This window comes from Diachasmimorpha longicaudata, chromosome 11, assembly GCF_034640455.1.
Source record: "Diachasmimorpha longicaudata isolate KC_UGA_2023 chromosome 11, iyDiaLong2, whole genome shotgun sequence".
Lineage (NCBI taxonomy): Eukaryota > Metazoa > Arthropoda > Insecta > Hymenoptera > Braconidae > Diachasmimorpha > Diachasmimorpha longicaudata.
The window spans coordinates 7,217,329-7,239,963 of record NC_087235.1 but is presented as its reverse complement, the minus strand read 5'-3'; the positions used below and the strand labels follow the sequence as shown (position 1 = coordinate 7,239,963).

Here is a 22,635-nt window from a genome sequence, read left to right as displayed (position 1 = left end):
AGTTTAGACGATAATCAAAATCAAATCTCACGTGACCCTGGCGGTTGTGGACAATGGTTAATGCTAACGAGAGGCACGCGCGCATATTCAAAATCATACCTATGCAAAATTACTTGAGAGTCGGTGAGACGGCCTAGTAGCACCTGGGGGGTATGTACACTCTAGAAAATGCCCGGCTTAGGTGGAATATAAAAAGCGTCCTGGGGATTGTGGTAGGAGTTGGATTGGCCCTCTTTCTTCAACGTGTATACATGAAGCAGGCACAGAGTCGGGTGAGTAAAGGGGGTACAATACCTATATAAAGAACGAATGAAGATGCTCTCAGCTATTCACTCTCACCTTTCTCAAGTAAGCGCTTATGCGCCTACATCCTGACAGATTCAATTAAATAGTGGTAGAGTTTTTGGTTGATTTACTCGAGTTGTTGGTGCCGCACTCAACGCATTTGTGGAGGTTCGTACCCTTCGTCTACTTGTACCTGCAGTTTGTGAAAAATTCTAACAATCCAATTGCAATAACATATAGAATATATTCCCCTCGAAGATAATTTTCTCGCAAATAGAAATTTTATTAAACACAATAAGTGACCAGAAAAATTTCCTTTTAAATTTTTATTAAAGTTGGAGTTCATTTTTATAAATTACGAGCGCGCTACTGAGACATTATGATCTAGTTCAATTGTTCCACAATTATATAAGGAGTGATGTGTACTTCTCACGCTCCTAGAGAATCTCCAACATCTCGTAAGATCTCTCAATAAAAATTGTTTTTGACAATTGTAATCCGCCAATTCACGCAATCCCATCCACTTTCTATTATTAGGTAAAAAGGTTAAATTGTTGTGGGACGAGTGATCAATCAGTTAGTAATGGTAATTGGTGATAGTCGTCAGGTCAATAGGCAACAAGTTCCCCATGAACAGACGCGGCATTATGTTGACTTTCGCCATCTAATCCATCGGATGGATAAAAATCATCAGTTAGATCTCTACGAATATCTCCATCGTCTTCAAGATCTCACTCGACACCATTGAATATTATAATGCATGTATAATCGCAACATTTATGTCCGTTGAAAGCTTATAACGAAAGTTATAAACCATTTATTCACACTGTATCGGCTGACCACATACTGACTCTATTCACTTTTACTGAATTTTCCACGAATATTCAAAGTTTTGGTATTAACTGTATGGGGAAATTGCATGAGCACCAAGTTTTTGTCTGTATGTAAAAATAAAATATTCACAGTTTTGTGATTTAACGAGGTAATTAAATAACCAAAACGATGCACCTGACCATGGCCCAGCTTCGCTCCGCCGCGCAGATTCTGAAAGGTTGATTCGCATTTTCACCTTTTATTCCGTGATTTCTTGATTCATCCTAAAGTGCGTACGGGAATTATCAGTAAGATTAAATTACTGGTTATAAGACTGGAAAATAATACCAACCACAACCATTTTCAGGTCATCTAAATTAATTTTTCAAACTTATTTTCATTCTACGGCTCTAAATTTAGTTGGGAAAGATTAATCCAGATAAAAATTATATTTTCCCTTTTATTATCAAGACGTTATTAATTAGGAATAATTATTCTGTGTCTTCTTGTTACAAGAAAAAAAGTTAGGTAAATTAATCAGCTCAGTGACACAATGGATTGCCCTCCGTGTGAAGTATAATTTATGAGAATGATTATGTGTATCAATGAATGTTCACACAGACAATGAGACAATCTCGATTATGTGGAATTTAAACCTGAAGATTTATTCAAAGTAGTTTCAGCTCATGTGTCTGATTAGGCAACTCATTTCCGGACGTTAAATTCACCCAAGTGAGAGCCTAATTACGTACACAAAGTGAGAAAGTATCTAACATTTCGTCATGTCCTTGAATAAAAACAAACAGAAATAAAATAAAATGGGCAATAAAGAAAATAGAAGGAAGAGAATGAAAAAAAAATAATTCACGCAAATCCGTGAAATTTTCATCTTGAAAAGTCAAGCCATTTGTGGTATCGCAAAGGTATATACAGGATATAATATAAACCGTCTTGCCACATCTGAAATAGCCCCCGGGGGCGTGTACACTCAGCTGTGGTACAGATGAAGCTGCTCTCGAACCAACCGCAAATGAAATAAAATAAAAAAACAACAGTGAAATTAAAAAAAAATTTATATATTCTGCAGGGGGGAAATAAAAAATAAAAAACGGACTTGAAGGCAATCGTTGCACGGACGACAGCTTAAATATCACGAATTCGCACGATAATTATACCACGAAGCCGGGGTACAATGATACGATTATTAAGTCAAGATGATACAGCTCCCAAGCTCCCGCGAGGTTTTACGCAAAAATTCCCCCACCCCTGCTGAAACATCACTCGAGTCAGTGTTAATTGGCGGATAATTAGACAGCGACAAGTAACTATTCACCATTGTAAAATCCCCTGTAGTATATATTCTCCACCTCTGGTACATAAATTTCAATGTTTCCTCAGTACCAGAGGTAACCCACTCTAGGGGGAAGGCTAAATCAATAAAATTGTAGGTCTTATAACCCCATAGAAGTATTAGGAAACAGCCGAAAAAACTGTCGACAATTTTCCAATTTTATTTTCATAGACCAGTTTGCAAGTGTGCAATTTTGCCAACATGTCCTCAATTGTGAAACCTGTCAAATGATATATTTCCTCCTCGACACATAAATTTTTACATTTTCCCAATACTCCTTAAATTGTCACTGTTTGGTAAGACCCATCAGTGGGGAATCATCATCGCAAAGGTCAAAGAAATTACTATTCTTCATAATTATCATTTTCGTCAGTAATAATGCCGAGACATTGCACGAACCATTACTCAATTCATTAGCATGTCCCCACTGATTGGTCCCTCAGTCATCAAAATCCTGAAATTGAATCATTATCGAGTGAATAATTCGCTGATTACAAAATTACAGAAACCCCCTGCAATTACACAATTACCCGTGAATTAATTTCCAATAATTACCTCAAACAGTAACCACAGAAATTTTAATTAAAACCTCACATTATCTCCCACCCCTTCCTCTCCAATAATCGCAGGCATTTGATCTCCCCTGAGATCTCGAAATCGGCAAATTTCTATCCACCGTATTATCCAATTTTTTTCCCCTCAATTTATTTTATACCCACTATCCTCAATATTTTTTTGCAAAGAGAATCGAGGCACATGTATTCAAGATCGTGCCATCAAGATGAGTATACACGAATGAGACTTTCACCTTTCACCTTTACTCCATGTACATCCACAGGAGATTATTCGCACGACTCCTCCGCACTCGATGGCTTTCATCTCGCTCTGTCGCACGGTATCATCTGATCACTCTGGTGAATAAAAAAAATCGATTGAATAATAGCTGAAACTGAGTACCATGTATCGTCAATAGTGAAAAGCTCATGACCGGGATATCGGATACAAGGTCACAGCGACAGGAAAGTTAACATCTAATCTCGTGACAGTGAAAGTTCGCTATTTATTCTACCCTTATTTCCCCAGACCGTGGGCTATTCCACTACACTAATCTGCAATCATATCAAATACCTCAACAAATCATTGAGTACACATGACAATTGCATAATGATGTTTATGGATTTTTCAATCGACACTCGGCTTATCACAATTCTATATTCTTCATTAAACGACAGAATTTCCTCAAGGATGGAATATCCTCTGCTCATTCATTTCACAATGGATAATGCTCGCTTTCTACTTTCTCAATGATCATCATCTGCGATGATCGATAGTTACCTACGCGAAGTATTGTGTAATTTTATCGTCATTATGCCTCCAGCATTTTCTATGTGTTTATATTTTATTCTCATCTCTCTCTAGTTTAATCAGAAACAAGGATGAGGTGCAACGCAGCACTTCTGTGTACCGCGGTGATCGCCCTCTCGAGTTTCGCACACACACGCGAATATGGTAAGTTCAATTTAAATAATAAAATTGTCGTTAAACTTATGCTGTAATAATATCCCTGGAGCGTTGATTCTTCCTCAGGTTCTTGCGTTCATTATTGCGAGATGGGACTAAAGTTCAGAGTTTCCTTTTTCATCAGAACAATTTTTGAAGAATATGAGTTGTAAAGAAAGATATTAATTGGTCTATGGCATTAATAAAAATCGGGAAGTGCGGATTCTGGTTAACCGCGAATTTATTGAGATTTCTTTTACGCGTTTGAATTAAGAAATTTAATTATTTAATGTTTCCTTCGAATAATAAATCATTTACCAAGCTGATGCAATAACAGTGTCTCTGCAGTGTTATATGGTCCCCAGCTTCGTACCTTCATAATTGCAGGCCGAGGTAAAAGATCATAGTTCTATTCATCGTTGAATAGCGTCAGAAAAACAGTAGCAGAGAACGAGGAGTAATCCTCCTTCCCCTATCATTAACGCCGCCCCCCCTAAATTGATTTATTACTGAACAGATGGAAATGAGTGCAGCGAAATCTACTCAAAATAATTAAATAATTTTCTCGCCAGAGCGGACGAGGCTCGTCGGGTCACCCGACACTCCATCTGACATAATGGCCCGTAACATCCTCGATTGGATCCAGGGTATTTATCGTCAAGGAGCCCGCAAAAGTGAGTGTGATGAGCATTATTCAATCCATTCGTTTATGCACACCATTACAGATGAGCCTAATTTACATCTGACTTGAGACTCGTCACTTCCCTCTAGCAAATTTAGACTAGAAACAGTCGAGATTTGTCTTACGAGTGAAAGTGTGAATTAGCAGTAATTAACGAGGTAAAATTGGTTGGAACAGCAAGACAGGAGAGTAATGGGTATTTGCCGCCTTACGGTAGTCAACGGCCCCCGGAAAAACCGAGGCCATTCCAGCCAGCGCCAACGGGTGAGCCATCCCCGTCACCAGGATTGAACGAGGTAACTGGTTACCCAAGTTTTCAGCCGTCATTCAGTTCATCTCCAAGGCCCACCTATATTCCCCCCTCGTCATCCGGATTCACTCCATCAGGAGGCTATCCCAGCAGTCCACCCAGGCCCTTCGGCGGTTCAACAGGTGCTACTGGTCCCTCTGGACCACCTGTGGCTTATCCTGGATCTTCGACAACATATTTACCACCGTCAACTTCGTACGGATATCCCTCCACTTCTGGTTATCCGTCGTCAACTCCATCTCCGGGCTTTCCAACTCCATCACCTGGGGGGTATCCCTCGCCCGGGGGCGGAGGGACTGATTCTTACGGATATCCATCACCAAGTCCGTTTCCAGGATTTCCAACGCCGACCGGTCCTGGAGTCACTCCAGGGAGACCAGGCACACCTGGAGGAACACCGGGCGTAACCCCCGGGAGACCTGGGACCCCGGGTGTAACTCCAGGGAGACCTGGGACCCCCGGGGTAACTCCAGGAAGGCCAGGCACACCTGGAGGGACTCCGGGTATAACTCCAGGAAGGCCTGGTACCCCTGGAGGAACTCCGGGTGTAACTCCAGGCCGGCCTGGTACACCGGGCGTAAGCCCGACTCAACCACCAGGAACTCCAACACCTGCACCTGACGATGACGACTTGAAGCACCCTCCGCATATTCACGAGCTCCAGGTGGAGTGCAGCAAGACCATGATGACAATAAATATTGAATTCAACAGACAGTTCGATGGAGTTATTTATTCCAAGGGATTTTATGGAACTCCTGAGTGTCGATATGTAGCTGAGAACTCAGGACAGACGAAGTACAGTTTCACGGTCAGTCTCGACTCGTGTGGAACTGAGTTTATCAATGATTTCGAGGGTGAGGCGGGTCAGTCGTATTTGGAAAATGTTCTTGTTCTTCAAAATGAGCCGGGGATTCAGGAGGTCTGGGACACCGTTAGGAGGGTGCGCTGTCTGTGGGAGGGGAACATTAAGAAGCCATTAACAGTGAGTTTGTCAGTGGATATGTTGAATCAGGAGATTGTGACGTTCAGTGGCGACACGGCTACGGCAAAACTGGACATTCAGGTTGGGAAGGGACCCTTCGCTCCTGCAGCCAGTGGTCTCGTTAAGATTGGAGAACCTATGACTCTTGTGGTTTCGGTGGAGGGAGATCCGGCGTTCGATCTTCAAGTCAGGGACTGCGTGGCTAGAGATGAGGACTCCACGAATGTGGTGCAGTTGACGGACGAGAGGGGGTGTATCCTGAAACCTAAGTTGTTCGGGGCTTTCCAAAAAACAAAGGAGACTATGAACACGGGGGCTTCGATCATCGCTTATGCCTTCTTCCAGGCGTTCAAGTTCCCTGATGTTATGGATCTATTTATTGAGTGCAATGTAGAACTTTGTAAGACGGATTGCGAGGCTTGTCCAGAAGCTAATCAGGTAACTAATTAATTGTAAATATTTTTTTGCCTTTAAGCTCAATTCACAATAATAAATTTCTTGTTCTTGATAGCAAATCGAACCAGGTAGAAGAAGAAGAGACCTCTCGTACGCTCCCTCAAACGTATCGTCAGGTGCTCTATCGCAACCACTACGAATGTCCCGTGGATTCCGTGTGATAATGCCCGACGATTTATCCCTAGCGTCGAGTCAGTCCCTCGAAAGTCTGGAAGAAACTGCGATTGCAGAATTAACTTTCGAGCAGAGTATTTGCATGAGCTACACGGGCTTCTACACCTCTTTCTCATTCATCCTCTCCATCCTCGTCATCACCACCTCGAGTGCTGCAGTTATGTACCTGAAGCTCCAGAAAATATCAAGGGAAAAAAATCCTGAGTACCCGCTGGGGGTCCATTAAAATTAATACATCAAAGTTGATCATAGTTGAATAATTAGAGTAATCGAGATAGTCATCATTCAGAAAGTTTTGAGAATGCCATTGACACTCGTGTGTTCAGTTAATTGAGTTGCACCATTCGCTTCAAGAATATCCCCCCTCTCCTTCCACCTTTCCATGTGCCTAAACAGTTACTTTATGCCCATATATAGTTTATTTCTTTTTCTTAGATAATGTACAAAATAACATGATGTTTCTCTTATTTTATACTTTTGATAAAACGAAGAAAAGCTTTAGAGTTTTCATTTACATATCATTTCCATTATACGCTATAAATATCATAGTTCCATTGAAACGTCAACGTGAAAATGGAAATAAATAATTTGTGAAAAATAATGTACAATAAACAGAGAAGAATAGAAATTCAAAAATAGAATATCTATGTGTTCCGTAGTGGGAATGACTATAGTTAAAACTATTAAAATTGTGAACGCCAAAATGCTTTCAGGGGTAAAAGCAGCAGCGAAGTGTTCATGGATTAATTTCGTTTTACAATCGCTTTTAGGAGGACTTTCAGATATCGTATACATGTCGCATCTGAAGATGTGATTTTTCGACTCTCCTAGAATTAAATATTTCCAAAAAGCTCTTCTGCTGGTAGATATTCTTTAAGTTTGATAATCAGAAAAATATTCTACTTCATCACTGTTTGGAATTCTTAACAAATCTAAGAACATACAAGTGCTCTCCACGCACTTTTCTCTCTGCAGCCACACCTCCACGCATTCCAAGCCCCTGAAAAATACCTATGATATCACTCGGCTTGTTCTCCTTGATAACAATCAAATAAAAGATTCCCTGACTGGACAATAACGTTGGTACTAACGGAAACAATCGATCCATAACTTCTCGACCATCCCTCCCCCCAGCCCACGTCTTGCTGATGAGTCTCTCATCAAAAATCTCACTAGAGTCGGTTACAACGTATGGTGGATTAAATATCAATATATCAAATAAATGATTAGCCTTCAGGGACGACACCAAATCCATTCGAACGATATCTACACTCGTTGAATTTATAATACTCGTATTTTTAGTAACTCTGCAAGCGTCTGGATTAATATCAACAGCGATAAATAAACCAGGCCAATTATTTCGTTTGAATGCCATTGCTAGAGCTGTTATGATAACGCCAGAGCCACTGCCAATCTCCAAGCAGATATTTGGCTTTAAGTTCGCGAAACTATTGAGATCGGCTTCCAAACTATCTAGCAGTAGAAACGAGTCCTCTGAGGGCTCGTAGACAGTTTGAGAGTCAAGATCAGAAAGTCTGACTATTGGAGTTTCCATTTTTAAATTCATATTCGAATCATGCGATTCCTTTGATTTTTATTTCTTTGGGACGAGGAAGTTACTCTGCTGGATCGGTTTCTGAAGGTCCAGGTTGAGTAGTTTCTTCAGCCTCTGGAAGGTCTTGAGAGCTTCGAGAAGTGGTGTACATAGGACTGTGATCCAACAGAGCTTTTCTCTTTGCTGTGTCCTTTTCCACTGCGTCGTGTACCTTGTTCAATCGTTCTTGGGTGGTTTGGAGGATGTTACTGACCACTGTCACTCGTTGCTTGGCATTCACCAGCTTCTTCACGTAACTATCGAGCTCGAAGGGACACTGGAGGTACTCAGAGATCTTCACGAGCTCCTCTGTCAATGACTCGATCTGTTGCTTCAGCTCTATCTGACTTATTCTGGAAGGAATCATCGCGTTAGGTTATTGATGACCAGAAGTCATTCATCAAGTACATTTTTGAGGTTACTTCCCCGCGTGATAGCACCATTGAAGTTTAAGGTAACTTCATTATGACAAAATTAATCTTTGATAGTGACATTAATATATTTATCCATTTATTCATTCAATTAGGATTTATCTCATTAACAACATTAATCCTATTGATATGCAATGGTTGAGGGACTTTTATCTTAAAATTTAGTCAGCTACAAAACAATTTAAATATTACGTAAGGCACTGACAACGAAATCGTGAAATTAGGAGTGGTCAAGAAGGGTTGATTATTTTCAAGGGAGGGTGTGAATGAATGGTACTCACCTGGTGGCTCGAATGCGTTCGTCCAGCTGATCGACTGTGGGCTTCAGCAGGCTCATGAGCCCCTCTGTCAGGGCATCTCGTGTAGGGTTCTCACAGAAATCCTCGGTTTTGTCGTCGATTGATGTATTATCACTAGCTGTGTCAACATCCATCCTTCGGGGTTGTCGTAGGGTTAACCTTATACGAGCAAGATAAAACCTCCGAACATTCTTTATCACACAAATAAACTCGAATTGGAAAAAATCGAACTCGAAATATCTCGATTTAGAACAAGTTGTAGGGGGCGCTGAGAGAGTGTGTTGACAAAAATGGCGGATGTGTTGTTGTGAGAGTCTACCTCAATGTACTGAGCCAGCGGGGGGTTGCAAATGGAACAAATAACTAATGTGTCTGATTGTATATCGTTAGTACATTATTGTACATGTAGTGGTTTTATGTATGTTCGGAAATAAATGGGTAGTTCAGCCAGCCACCAGAATCGACAGTGGCGCACGGCGTTCCCAGGTATTTGTCCAGTGTTTTGACAAACCATATAGACTAAAGCATTGGCTTCCACTAATGTTAATACTGACCCCGGTGGTGAGAGGCGTCAGCGTCGAGTCTGGTAACTGAGTGAGTTATTCGGGATTTACAACCGATTTCCTAGACAATTAGCTACAGTTCAATTAGAAAAGTTAATTTTTTATTTGTCGAGAATGGAATTTATTCCAAATCTCAAAATTTTCACTCGTCCTTCAGAAGAATTAGGATTTAACCTAGTTCAAGGATATTGTTGGTCAAGGTCATGAAATAATAACCATTATTTCCACAAACGATTCATACAATAATTTTATTTTGCTTCGATTCTTAATTGTTGTTTTTTTTCATCGTTTATCACTATACATTTACAGAACATGGGTTTTTATGATAAAATGGTATTCAAATGCAACATTCCAAGGATTGTTAAATTAACCTCATATTGATTCTTAATCTTGCTTTCATTGGAATGGGGAGTTGCATCCGTAGGACCTAAACCCTGAAAATTTCTCATTAGTCCAAGGTCTCATCTCACCCTTTATAATGTTTTCTAACAATTTTATACGTTCATTACTTGGGTCTGCTCATATAAATCACAACTCGCGAATTACAATTATCAAACATAAGTACAGTTGTCATTGGAATGAATGGGATATCTTCATCATGACTCAACGGAAGTGGTGATGCGGGTACTTGTACATTCAGATAATTGATAAATTTATTTATAGAAGGATCCTTCAGTTCTTTTATCATTTGCGAATTGTTGTACTTCTTCTCAACAAGGAGTAATTACACAATTTGTGCCATGACTCGAGGCTCCGGACGATTTTTCGCTCGACAAGTCGAACAAAATTCATTATGAGAGGACAAAATATAATCTTTCCAATTCAGACTTAACTTTGTGAGGAGCAAAATATATTGCTTGATTCACTAACAACCGAACACTGGAAGAAGTAGACATATGCGAATGATAAAAATGTACATTACCCCAGGTAGTAAATCCTGGATCTATCGGAATTATCGATGCACAATTGTCAAAGCGCCAGTACAATTCATCTGATAAAAATAAACATGCAAATACAACAGAAATAAAGATAGTCTTTCACTCTGCTAACGAAATATATATTGACTTTGCAACATTATCCTCAATTACATATACGTTTCCGTCGCACTTATCTACATATATCTCCGAGAATTCGTAACAAATGAAAAAATAACGGGATTAAGGTAAAAATTCATGAGGACACACGATTAATTGATTTTCTTACATTTTCATTTTTCGTCAGTGACGTCTAAATTTGCGCTTTTTAGACATAGGCTGCACGACGTAACACTAACGTAATATGTGATATAGACACAGCACATCACTCAGGGACAATTATTTACTATTGCATTTTAATTTGTCATTTGCACTCGAAATCAAAACATTCAAGAAAATTTCTAATCGAATTTGAGGACTCTAGGACAATCAACGATATCTAGTTGTCCGGTGATGATTTCTATAATTTGAGATATTAAAAAATTGACTATTTATTTTATTTCGAGTGCAACTCGACGAGCTGGTTTCACAGATGAGAGATATGCATTTATGAAGGGTAGACACTCGCTGGTATGTTAGCTCGTTATTTCATACAATAAGTATATAGGTCTTTCAGCTACTTGAGCCCTCGTCTAGAAAAACAATTAATGAGAAAACAAATGATTCACTAGTTACCTCCACCCTTAACAAAAAACTAAATAATTCAGCTTATACTTTACACTGTATATATAATATATAGTTTAATAATTGTTATCATCTCGTTTCATTAATTATCTCTTCTTTTTAAATGAACTAGACAACGATATCAGACTATGTGTCGTCGCACGGATTTAACCTGGCACTGTATGACAATTTTTTTTTGTTACTTTAGGCTCTGAAAAGAATATACATTGGTTTAGTTTTATTTGCAAAGATGCTGAGCCAAATAAATTGTTTAATAGAGCTGAAAGGCCACTCAATAGCATTTCAAATGTTCGTAGAAGAATAGAGCATGATGCGTGAAAAATTTAGTTTCTTTTTTTTAATTCTTGTTATACTGCACTTTTGTTGATTATTTCCATCACCATCAGGAGCGTTGTGAGGAGAAAATTCAGCGATATAAAAATAGTTTGCGGACACTAAGTTACAGTCCTTTTCAGAGCGTAAAGAGGACTTAATTATTCAGGCGGAATGCACAATGGCATCACGATTATGATTTTAGTTTTCTTGAAAATTTTTTTTTCTCTCGCTTCATTTGTTGTGGACACAATAAAGAATGCGTGACATTCACATTGCTAAAAGACCTTACTGCATCCACAGCTCTCTGTGTACTTTATTCATCATTTTAATAATGATTGATTCGTAAATTACTCAACTTGTTCACAAGTATATTGAAAACAGATACGTGCTACGTTTTATCATCTCTCAGTTTTCATAATTTTTTTTTGTGTTTTATATTTTCTTTAATTAATCATTGCGCAGAAAAAATCACGTAAATTTGAATGCAGTTTTTTGCCATCTCTCATTCTAATTATTTTCGGATTTGTAGTAGAAAGGAAGGATGAATTTTTCACTGTCTGTTCAATTGAAAAATCACAGCATTTTAGCTTTGCAACGTTGCACGCGGAGGAAAGAAAGTTAACAGTAAAAAATATGACGTTTTTAGATTCCCCTTGGTTTTTTTTATTACCATCCCCAAAATGCACACGGTATTTCTCACACTCCTGAGATTAATCTTCTTCAGTTTTAATTATCATTTTATCGAAGTTCGAGGAACTTCGGACTTTCTCGAAAGGCAAGGAGACGAGTCTCTATTCCTAAAGACATGTGTCCCATATTTTCACAATCAATCGTATAATTAATTTACACTAGAAAAACTAGTGTCTGAAATTAGCGTATGTTTGCCTCACTTTTTGAAATAATCGTATCCTCAGAATTAAACAAGCGAAAAGAATGGATTTTTCAAAGTGAACTGAATCCAAACCTATACTCGATATAATATTTATCCTGAAAACAGTAATTTTTCCAGTGTATTAATTCGTAAACTTCAGTAACATGATAGTAATTAGTTCTCGTGACTCAGGTACCACATCGGTCAGATATTCAATTTCAAATTCAATCAATTAACCCCAGACTCTTCAAATGACGGTATTTTTAACCTGCGCAATGCAAACAGCGCAACAACATTTTTTTGTCATTTATTTAAACTTTAATTGTTTTCATTATTTATTAATTTTCTCATTTGTTTTGTAACATCGAACATTGTTAAATCACTTGCCTCACTAATTTCTTCTTCACTAATCGCGTTTTTTTTAGTTCACCTGACTGTTAGCCGTACCTTGATATACAATCACGATATAAATTTTAATCCTAAAACGAATTCTAGATATTCCCATGTTCCTTCTTTGTTCTTTCACTTTTTAATACTATTCTCAAGCGGTATCCGCGTGGTCCAGTGACCTCCCAAAAACATGCTGAACCACCTGAATTAATGTAATCGACTACAAATTTTTTTCATCCTCAATGCTTGCAATGTCCAATTATTCTCCAATTAATTGTTCACCAAATAAAGTGACAATCAACGAGCAGATGCTTCAATGCTCTCTCGAAGGCCCTGGACCAGCGCATCTGGATAATGGTGTATGTACAGACTATAACATACAAATAGTATCTAATGTTCATTTTTCATTTTGTGCTACGCAATATTCATTACAATATATATAATTATGTATAACCATTTATCTTAATTTTAATCGTGTTTAATATTAATGACTATTTTTCACGTTTCATTTCTTCATCTCGTCGTTTCTTTGCTTTAATGCGCTAGAATTTTTCTATGCTATAGTTTGCACATTAGTTTAACCTTTTTAATTGGTTTTTATATGGTATTCAGCGATACAGTAGTAGACAGTGGGAGACTCTGCTGCAGTTAAAACCTAATAACTCATCGAAATTTAATTTCACAACATTTGCCAAGTTTTTATGCTCTGGTTTTCTACCTTGAATCGAGACGATGTGTCTGCTCCACTAATCTGGCTCCTGGTTCTCTGTTTTTTTTTATTTGGCATTGGTTTTTGTAATTTTGTTGAACTGTCACAGTGAGGATATCCAAGTACTTTCGACATTCTTTCATTAGTGTGGTTTATTTTGTAATTGAATATTAGAATTTCCATTTGACTTCCATCGGAAATAAATTCAGCTGTTCATTTTCAATGGCCAGGAAATATTTAAAAATTGGTATCTGTTTTTGAGGAGAAATTCTTCTATAAATACATTCGCAGCTTCTGGAGATTGATTATTTGTATGAATGTCTGCAAGAAAAACTCGGATATCCTCAAACGAAGGCTGATTATTCATTAAAATTTTAATTTTAAATTTGGATAATCCTCGGGTACTTTAATTATCATGATTGTAATCGCAATTTCGTAATATATCGTGAGCTTACGAAATCGGCCAACGATCAATTAAAATGCACCATGGTTCAGCTACGCCTGCGTAAACGATTGAATAACTTGTTGATTTGTTAAATTGGATTAAGCTGGGATTTTTTACGATAGCCATTCATTAGCCGTTGAACTGATGAAATCCATGTTGACACAAATTTTGGATGATAATTTTCACGTTTGGAATGTTCAGATAGGGACAAATCGTTACTACGTTTTATTGTTAACAACAGCAGACTACTGAGTACAATGTAATTAATACTATTTCCACTCCCTCTCCTCAATCATTTATTTTTTCATTAGTGCATGGATAAGGTACACCGATCACAATTTTATCTGAAATTCTTTACCCCAAAAAGTGTCTCACACGTTCTCCCATTTTTTTTTTCATTTTTATATTTTTTTTTGTTTCAATACAAAAGTTCCGTCAAAAATATTCTTTCCTTTATCGATTGCTATATTAATAATCAAAAAGATTCACTTACGAGCCAGTTTGACTTCTTGTTTCGTATCGACACACCAGCGAAACTGTTAACTCAGGATAATTGTACGTTGAATGTCATTAATTGCTGATTGATGTTAGCATTTTGAGATTGATAATTGATAGTTGACTTAATTGGGTGCACAGCAATAATTGTAGATATTTCGCGAGATTTCTGTGGTTACACGAGCGATGGAGCCGCGACAAACGTCGGATCATGACGGCGGAGAGTTATTAGACGCGAGGAGTTGCATGTTTATAGATCTTTGCGTTGATTATTTTGCAATTATATTCGAAACAGTCATTGGCTGCGACAACTTTCGTGAAAAGTAGGTGACAGGGAAGTACAGAGTCGAGTCAAGTTTTAAATTGACACTTTGTGAACTCAGGATTACACCCTTCATGTTTTTTCTATCCCGAGGGAGAAAATTAACATTCGAAAGGGGGAAAATAAGTCTAGTAAGCTGCGATGACAGGTGAATGCCATTTTCCGAATGATTTTCCCTCTCTTCTCCGTTTCAAGGACATTCATCACTGCGAAAGGAATGGTCAAGCGAAAGAGAACACGAACATAATTTTAAAAAAATCAAATTAATACGCAGAGTTTCGAGAAATTCACTACTTACTTCACTTCAAACGAATTTCCTTAATACTCCCATCTAAAATCGTAAAAATTTCTTAACTCTTTTTACACTCGCAATGCAAATCAACATATTACGTTACTATTCAATATGTATCGTTTTACTAAACGACAAAATCCTCATATTTAAGGGGAAAAAATCCTACAATTAGAAAAATGTTCTTATCTCGAAAAACGGATCTGCGGGCAAGGTTTTCTTTTCTCCCATTTTTCCTCTTTCTACTCCAGCCAATTCTGGGGCGTCTGAAATTCACATCGAAGTTATATAAAGATTCACGGGTATCCACGGGAGACATATCGTGGATAATTTTCCTCCTCGGAAGCGCTTGGGGCGCTCTGTCAGGTAACCAACGTGTAATTGAATTTTTTTTCTCGTATAATCTTTCATGTAAAAACTCCACGCTCGAAATACTTTTTATTCCACCAATTTCCTCATTATTCATTCGTGTGCGTGTGCTATTTACAAACACCGGACGGCCATTTGCGTCGCTCGAGGGTAGGTGGGGAGAAAATTATTTTCCATTCATTATCATTAAAAAAATTTCAGAGAGGTGTTTTATGGATTTTCCTCGCTTTTTTTCAACTCCCTCATTTCCCGCTTTCGCCTTTTTATCTTCTTGATGAGCCTGACTACCAAGTTACCCTCCGCCTCGATGCCTGGTAATTTTTCAGGCGTTTTATCTGGTTTCATAGCATCATCATCATCCTTCCACTTGCGTTTACGTGTGACTGGTGAACAATGACCAACGCCACTACGAACTACACGAACCACAGACGCCGCTGATACTGTTGGGAAATTGTAAGTTGTTGTTGTTACATTTGAGAAACGCTTGCCCATGATCCCTCGCCTTTCCTACTCAGGCTTCAGACGATGCCATTGTACAATTGTTTGTCTTGGCTTTGTGATCATGTCCTGCCAGTGTTTCGTCTCACAGGCACCGCTTCCATTTTTACCTGGAATTAAAAATGCCGTTTTGTTTCAAATCCACTGGCAAATTGATTGAAATTACCAGAGTTCGGATAAATTAGCAGTTGCCTTCTCCCTACCTGCTAATAGTATATGACCAATGAGCTCGTTACGCCCAATATTATCGAAATCCATAACCATGACATCGAGTGAGCACTCCCTGATCTTCTCCCAAGGTACATCGAATGAGAATGCCTCATTAAACACAGGATTCAGGGTGCACTTGAATATAGGTGTCTTTCGTTTCTCGATCCTTTTATCGCCAAACTGCAGCCACACCTTGACATAGGGATCTGCGAGAAAAATGATTTCACTCATCAAACCACTGCGTCATTTTCCGGCTTTTCCATTAAAATTTCATTATCTATTAAACTCCATCAAATTAATTTAACGTCTCTCTGACCTTCATGGCTCTGCTATCACTCATTAAACTGTTCTCCACACTTTTTCCGAAACTCAATTAATGTACACGGATATTTTAATTGAATTTCATTGACTTTTGCAAGAATGAAATTTAATTAAAACTCACCAACAGCTAAAACGCGGTTACAGTTCATTTACTCACCTGATTTTCCGTTTATGTCTTTAGCCTTGAGATTTCTGGCCTTTAACAGGGTCAACGTGAGAATTGAATTGCTCGGGTGATAGCAGAGTGAGCACAGTAGCTCACCACATTTATCTTTCGCTGGTGGTTTAAGGGCCTTCCAGAACGCCGGTTTCTCAGAGAGATCGACCTGTCCGACAAAACCAGACATAATATGAACAGACGAAACCGCTGTGACCCCGTAAAACTCATCGATGTGTGAAATAGTGGGGCATAAAATTGGAAGTATTCAATAGTGAACTTATTATACAGCAAAGCTTTTTCCTCAATTTAAATTTTATACCCTCTGAGTGATCATTTGAGAGGCATTGTGAGGGGATATTCAGGAAGGGTTTAATTGAAATTTGATGTCTTAAAGGGAGATATGATATTACCTGACAAAGAGGCATGAATATTTCTCCGATGGAGTCGTCTCTGGAGAATCGATCGTAGTCGAATACATGAAGGTGCAGCACTCGGTTCTGCAATTTTTGTATGGAGTATCCTAAAATTTACGAAATAGGATTATTATAAATGAATCCAGAGAAAGAGTAATTGCAGAACAATCAGGCAGTTGACGAGGTTTTTATTTATTTTAAAAAAATATTAAACGCCGCAATCACGGGAATTTTTTGAGCCATTGGGGACCATCTCCCAGTTCTTATCTACGTAAACTTCAGTTGAAGAGTGGAAACCGTACTGAACTCTAAAGAATTCAACAACGTTTAATTTCCACAGAATTAACAAAGTTAATCTGGATTCTGTGCACGGTACGTCGGATTCATTCAAGATCTCCTGGTCCGAGGCTTCCGGGTGGGTTGAAATATCCCACACAAATACACATGGTACCTGGTGAAAGATCAAAGTTGCCTTCTCCCACGGGTTTGAATATTTCATGGCTCTGTGACCTTGCAATTCGCCTATTTCGAGGAGACCACTTTGCAGATAGAGCGTCTTGGATAGATGAAAAGTGCATAGAACTGGTTTTCCTCCCTCCATCCTATTATTCTTATCCCCGAGGAGATACAGTGGAGCTATTTGCTGGTCTTTGAGTCATGATGACGACAGGAATCATGAAAGCAACAGCCAAAAAGGTATTCTCAGTGAGGATCAGGGCTTGATATGCTTCTTATTTCTAGAGGTATTGAAATAATAAAGGGGAGGGGGTGGAGAATGCTTAGGTATTCCGCTTGGCCAACACCCGTGATGCAAAAAATCCAGGGGATGTTATGCATGACAAGTGAATCTGCTCCTCTGTGGGGTCATCTTATTCTCCTCGGATGAGTAGAATCGGAAGCATTGGTATGAATCCAGAATACCACTCACCAGTTTCTTATTTTTTATGTATTACTTCATTTAAAATATTAGAATTTGTTTTACAGTCAGGTCGTAATTTTGGGGGAATAGAATTTTAGCCGATTTAGGGCGTATGAGACCTTGCTTGAATTTTCAATGAGACATTAGTATTCATCACCAGAACTATTTGAATTTTCTGGTAATTAAGCTATAAATATATTGGCCTGGATTTTCCAGCATTCGTGATGTTAAAAGTAATATTTTTCATTCAGAGATCGCTATTCTCAGTGCAATAAAAATGTCGGGGGTATTCGCTGTTAACCGTTATTGTCGAAGAAAATAAAAACGAAAAACGGAAACGAGGAAAGAAAAATAAAAGATTGAAGTCATGAAGATGGGGAGAAAATGCGTATTTACTCAACCTGAGAAGGTTTTAAAGAGCACATCGAAAGATATGTAATGGGAATTCACGAAAAGTATTGATAGTAAACTTGGAGATGATAAAACAATGAGAAATGGAATGCTTTCATGGCTTTAACTCACCCCTATGATCATTAATCTTCATACATCCTAGGGAGCAATGAAAATGGGGCGTAAGAAATCAACAGATTCGATTTGATTTCCGTTTCAAATCGATTGCTGTTGATAAAGGTTCATGAATGCCCACAAATTATTCAAAGTCATTGGTAACATCTTTGTGGGTGAAAATAGAGAGGAAAAAATAGACAGAATCCCAGGAGCTCCAATTCCCCCTCTATTCCCCAACATTTCATTAATAATTCACGAAATCCCACAGGAAATTTTGGCGATGTAAGCATTGAATTTCAGTTTATCTGATTCACATCGACTCATTAATCTTCAACCCGACGTTTTCTTAATGAAGAAAAAGAGGTGAATAAAAAAAATATCTGAGGTTTCAACGACCCAAGGTAATAATGACGGTTGAATTCCACAAATAATTCAAACATGGTGGGGAAAATCTAGCGAGGGAAACAAAAAAAATCAAGAATAGAACAAAAAATCTTCCGATTCAGCGTGAATATAGAGAACACGAGAGCTTTCGGTTCTTCAGTAAAGAACACGATAAAAAGAATAGAACAAAAGCAGAGGATCGATGAAAAAAAAAACAGCTAACGAGAGCATCGAAATTGCAACGATGAGGAGGGGAGGAGGAAAAAATACATAGTATTGAAAAATCTGGAGAACAAAGAATGCCAGCAATTACGAGTATTGTGAAAAGGACTCTAGCAGAGACTCAAATAAAAAGACACAAGTAAAAAGAGCCGAGGCGTGAAAGGGGTGCAGCCAGCGGTCGATTCGAAGCCTTAGTAATGAGGAATATTAACACGTGTAGAAAGCAGGAAAACTCAGAGAACAAAAATTGATTTCGGAAGTTTACAGGACTACATTTCACCAGAAATGGATTTCACGCTGGGAAAAAAATATTTCTGAACGCTTAAATAACTTTAGGGCGTTGTGAGAGCCTCCGGTATTGTCAGTGGGAAAAATAGGAAGGGTGGATGGAGATAAGAGGGGAGAAACAGCTGGGTGTCATTTTCATCTGAATTAGAAGATAAATGAGGATTCTATTCCTTCATTTTCATTAGGGATTATGACATCTAGCGTTGAGGTTGGAATTAGATTATTTCATGGAGCTTTAATTCTGTGAAGAAATATTGAAACAAAATTTAAGAGATGTTGTAACGAGAAATGGAAGAGCATCTGCGTCAGACTCTGTCATTAGAGAGAAAAAAATAGGAACATTATGAATAAAGAACAGCAGAGAGGAACAACTGATTGTCGTTTTGGTTTTAATTAGAGGACAAATGAGAATTCCATTCAAACATTTTCTTTGTAAATTAAGTATTTGAGGCCAGGAAACAAAACAACATTGTTGGTCAATGAACATTTCTTGTTGTAAATTATAATATTTCATCTGAATGTCAAAATGGGATGAGGATTAAAAAACTTCCGCAAACGCATTTTGCTGGAATAGTGTCATTAGAGGGACCGAAAAGAGAAAGCGGTAGAACATCTGGTTCCTTTCTTTTTATTAAGGGAAGAGCATCTGGCTCCCTTTTTTATTCTCATTAAACGATAAATGAGAATTCAATTCCAAAAAATTTACCATATAAATAACAAAATTGAACCGATACGAATAAGTAAACAAATGTTACCGGAAAATTTCGATATGTTCACTAATTCCTAGATGAGTGAGAACTTAATTGTTTAAAAAATCTTCCAGCAAGGGAATACCTTTTTTTATTGCAAGATAAATGGTGTTTAAATAATGCGATACCTACTAAGAGTTCGAAAATGAGGTATTGAATAACTGATATCGGCGAAGACAATGGAAAATCGACAACCATGTATTTCAAACGACGATGAGAATCCCATAATCCCCAGGTAAGGGGTAGAAAAGCCGAGGCTGAGGTTGAATGCGCACTAGATCGCGTTTGGGTTCGGGTTTCGTATGTATCAGGAATTGCCGGGGACGATGGGGACGATGGGGAGAGCCTTTGTCTGGGTGGATGAGAGCAGTCGCCGGGTTAGTAAGCGTGACGATGAGGATAATAGCTGTGGTGTTGAAGTGGATGAAGATGAGGGAAGCGGCGAAGGGACAGCGGAATGAGGGCATGAGGGTCACGAAAATAAGACGCTGAGGAATTCCCGGGCGATATAGAGCTCGAAATGACGAAAATACGAGCGTTTGGGGGTGACTAATGACGAAGAGAGTTGAATTTATTATCAAAATTGGTTTTAAGGCAGAAAATTATCTATTTTAGTTAATAAACCTTCTTTTTATTTATAAGACATTTCAGGTATATGTGGAAGGCGAAATTTTTTTAATTGATCTAGCCGGGAGGAGCAAAATTTAATTTATATGTAAAACAGATGTCTGGGTTTAAAGAGGAACCTCAAGAATATTCTGCAGGGAAAATAATGGAGTAATAAATTTCCATATGTGTTATATTCCAAAGATAGAAAGGAACTGATTTGTCATAAATTCAAAACTTCTTGAGATGTTTCTCCACTACCAGCAACAATTCATCCATTACAGGCGAATTGTCCTACGGGAGAGAATGATACGGATAAATTGGCCATAGTTGTATGGAAAATCATGAAATTGTCATGTCACGAATCCAATTTCTTTTTGGGTTGTTATCTCTCAAGGGAGAATTCAATTCCTATTAAACTCGAAGATACACAAATTCCTGGGAATTCTCTACAAATGAAAAAGAGAGGGATTGAGAGACAGTAGTGTTGGAGTGAGTATTTTTTAGGTGAAAAAGGAGAGTTCATTAAGTCGGAGTGAATACTAAACAAAGGATGGGAGATTGGATGGATCTGTTGGTTTCTAGCTTGAGGAGAGAATCAAGGAGAGGGAGAATGAAGTAGCCCCATTGGACCGGTAAATGAAATGCGAAACTGGGAAGCCATTATCCACCAATTATTTTCTATTATTTCGTACAATTAGTCACTGGGGGGCAGCCAGTAAGTACTCCTTGGGGTCTCTCAATTATTTGAGAATGTACTCAGAACTAGAGCATCAAATTCGTCATGAGCAAAACACGGTATTCTCTGGCGGAATGAAGTTGTAAATATTGGTTTCGTATTTTTTACTTTTGGAAATGACGTTAGTTGAGAATGTTGCCGAGTTGTAATCACTTTCATGGTTTATATTAAAGTCACGTAATATATTTGTCTTCTGTATTTATATCTGTGAATATATATCGCAAGGATAAAATGCCCATTCGCCGAACAATGGACGCTAAATTGTCGGGATTGGCTCTTGACTCTGGTCTGGGCAAAAAACACAGTGGTTTAGATCGATTGCTGGCATTGACAATAGTTTTGCAACAATTTTTATTCCATTCAAATGAAGATAAAGAGGTGGCTTTGCAGTGAAAGCTCATCAAGTGGGCTTTTAATGCCCTCAAACGAAAGGCATTACTTTTGTTCGTTCTGTCTAAAAGAGAAATTGCCCGGATTACTTCTGCGATTAGTTATAATTGGGACATTCTTCATCATCTTCAGAGTATTCGAGTGCTCTTCGTTTCCTTCAAATGGACTTGTTCGAGCGTGAAAAAAACAATATTATTTCTCACTACATGTCACGTTATCTTACCTTCGAAGTAGAGGGTTTCATTCCACCTTGGATTCAGAGTTCTCCTTTTGATTTTAGTCTCGAGACGACGCTTCTTGTCGGGCAGTAGTGTGACCCTCACGTACGGATCGGACGTGCCTGAAAGGTCCTTTGCTGGTAGATCTTTACCCTGGAAAGTCAAGATATCATATACATTAGAACAATTGTATCTAATGGCGTCTATTACAAAGTTCTGATTGTTTCGGAGGATTGGATGGAATGATTGTGTGTATATGAATCTTTTTGGAATGTCAAATCTTGACTTTAATTATTCATTCATTCATTGGTATATTGGCATATTCACAAAACTACCACCCGCTGCAAATGGCAATTTTCATTATTCTCTGTTTCGTTGTCAAAGCAATTTATCAAATAAAAAAAGTTGGAGATAAAAATGTATTTCGGATGACACGGGCAGCACATGTGCCTTCCCCAGCCATTTCAAACTGTCCAAACAATGCACAGTTGTGTTGGATCAGGCTGTGGTTAACGAGCTGTCAACAGTTTCGTTAGAATTTATGCGTTTGTTTACACGGAAAGAAAATCCCACGAGTTCATAGATCCTCTGTTATTTTTCTCTCATATATCTGTACAGATTCCTCCTCTCTGTCTTAAAACCACCCACACGTCCAACTTTCAACCAAATCTGTTATCTCAAAACTCGGTTGTGCCCTAGTTATCCAGT

At 38.3% G+C, this 22,635-nt stretch overlaps 4 protein-coding genes across 18 annotated transcripts in view; 1 reads left to right on the top strand and 3 right to left on the bottom strand.

The window, feature by feature from the left end:
• The first annotated feature begins 25 nt into the window (after positions 1–25).
• LOC135167135 (EGF-like domain-containing protein 1) lies at positions 26–7,819 on the top strand. Of its 2 annotated transcripts, none has more exons than XM_064129995.1 (5): positions 26–272; positions 3,869–3,958; positions 4,522–4,623; positions 4,809–6,361; positions 6,435–7,819. In XM_064129995.1, exons 2-5 carry the CDS (start codon positions 3,886–3,888, stop codon positions 6,777–6,779), a joined length of 2,073 nt encoding a protein of 690 aa, XP_063986065.1. In that variant the 5' UTR covers positions 26–272; positions 3,869–3,885; the 3' UTR covers positions 6,780–7,819. The 2 variants fall into 2 exon arrangements, with proteins under 2 accessions (XP_063986065.1, XP_063986064.1); XM_064129994.1 differs by lacking the exon at positions 26–272 and adding an exon at positions 314–453.
• Positions 6,924–8,120, bottom strand: LOC135167146 (methyltransferase N6AMT1). The gene has a single exon (XM_064130026.1). It carries the CDS (start codon positions 8,118–8,120, stop codon positions 7,461–7,463), a length of 660 nt encoding a protein of 219 aa, XP_063986096.1. The 3' UTR covers positions 6,924–7,460.
• A 49-nt stretch (positions 8,121–8,169) lies between these two features.
• Positions 8,170–9,176, bottom strand: LOC135167150 (SNAPIN protein homolog). The gene is made up of 2 exons (XM_064130030.1): positions 8,860–9,176; positions 8,170–8,500 (listed from the first exon to the last, which is right to left on the bottom strand). The coding sequence occupies exons 1-2, from the start codon at positions 9,009–9,011 to the stop codon at positions 8,170–8,172; spliced, it is 483 nt and encodes a 160-aa protein (XP_063986100.1). The 5' UTR covers positions 9,012–9,176.
• Positions 9,177–9,658: 482 nt separating this feature from the next.
• The window catches only part of LOC135167140 (synaptotagmin-7), a 127,916-nt gene continuing 114,939 nt past the window's right edge, over positions 9,659–22,635 (bottom strand). For all 14 annotated transcript variants that reach the window (XM_064130007.1, XM_064130014.1, XM_064130006.1 and 11 more), the window contains 5 exons: positions 21,933–22,080; positions 16,903–17,012; positions 16,490–16,658; positions 16,005–16,217; positions 9,659–15,911 (listed from right to left, as the gene is read on the bottom strand). In XM_064130007.1, the coding sequence (XP_063986077.1) occupies positions 15,811–15,911; positions 16,005–16,217; positions 16,490–16,658; positions 16,903–17,012; positions 21,933–22,080 (741 nt within the window). In that variant the 3' untranslated portion in view covers positions 9,659–15,810. The remainder of the gene's footprint in view (positions 15,912–16,004; positions 16,218–16,489; positions 16,659–16,902; positions 17,013–21,932; positions 22,081–22,635) is intronic.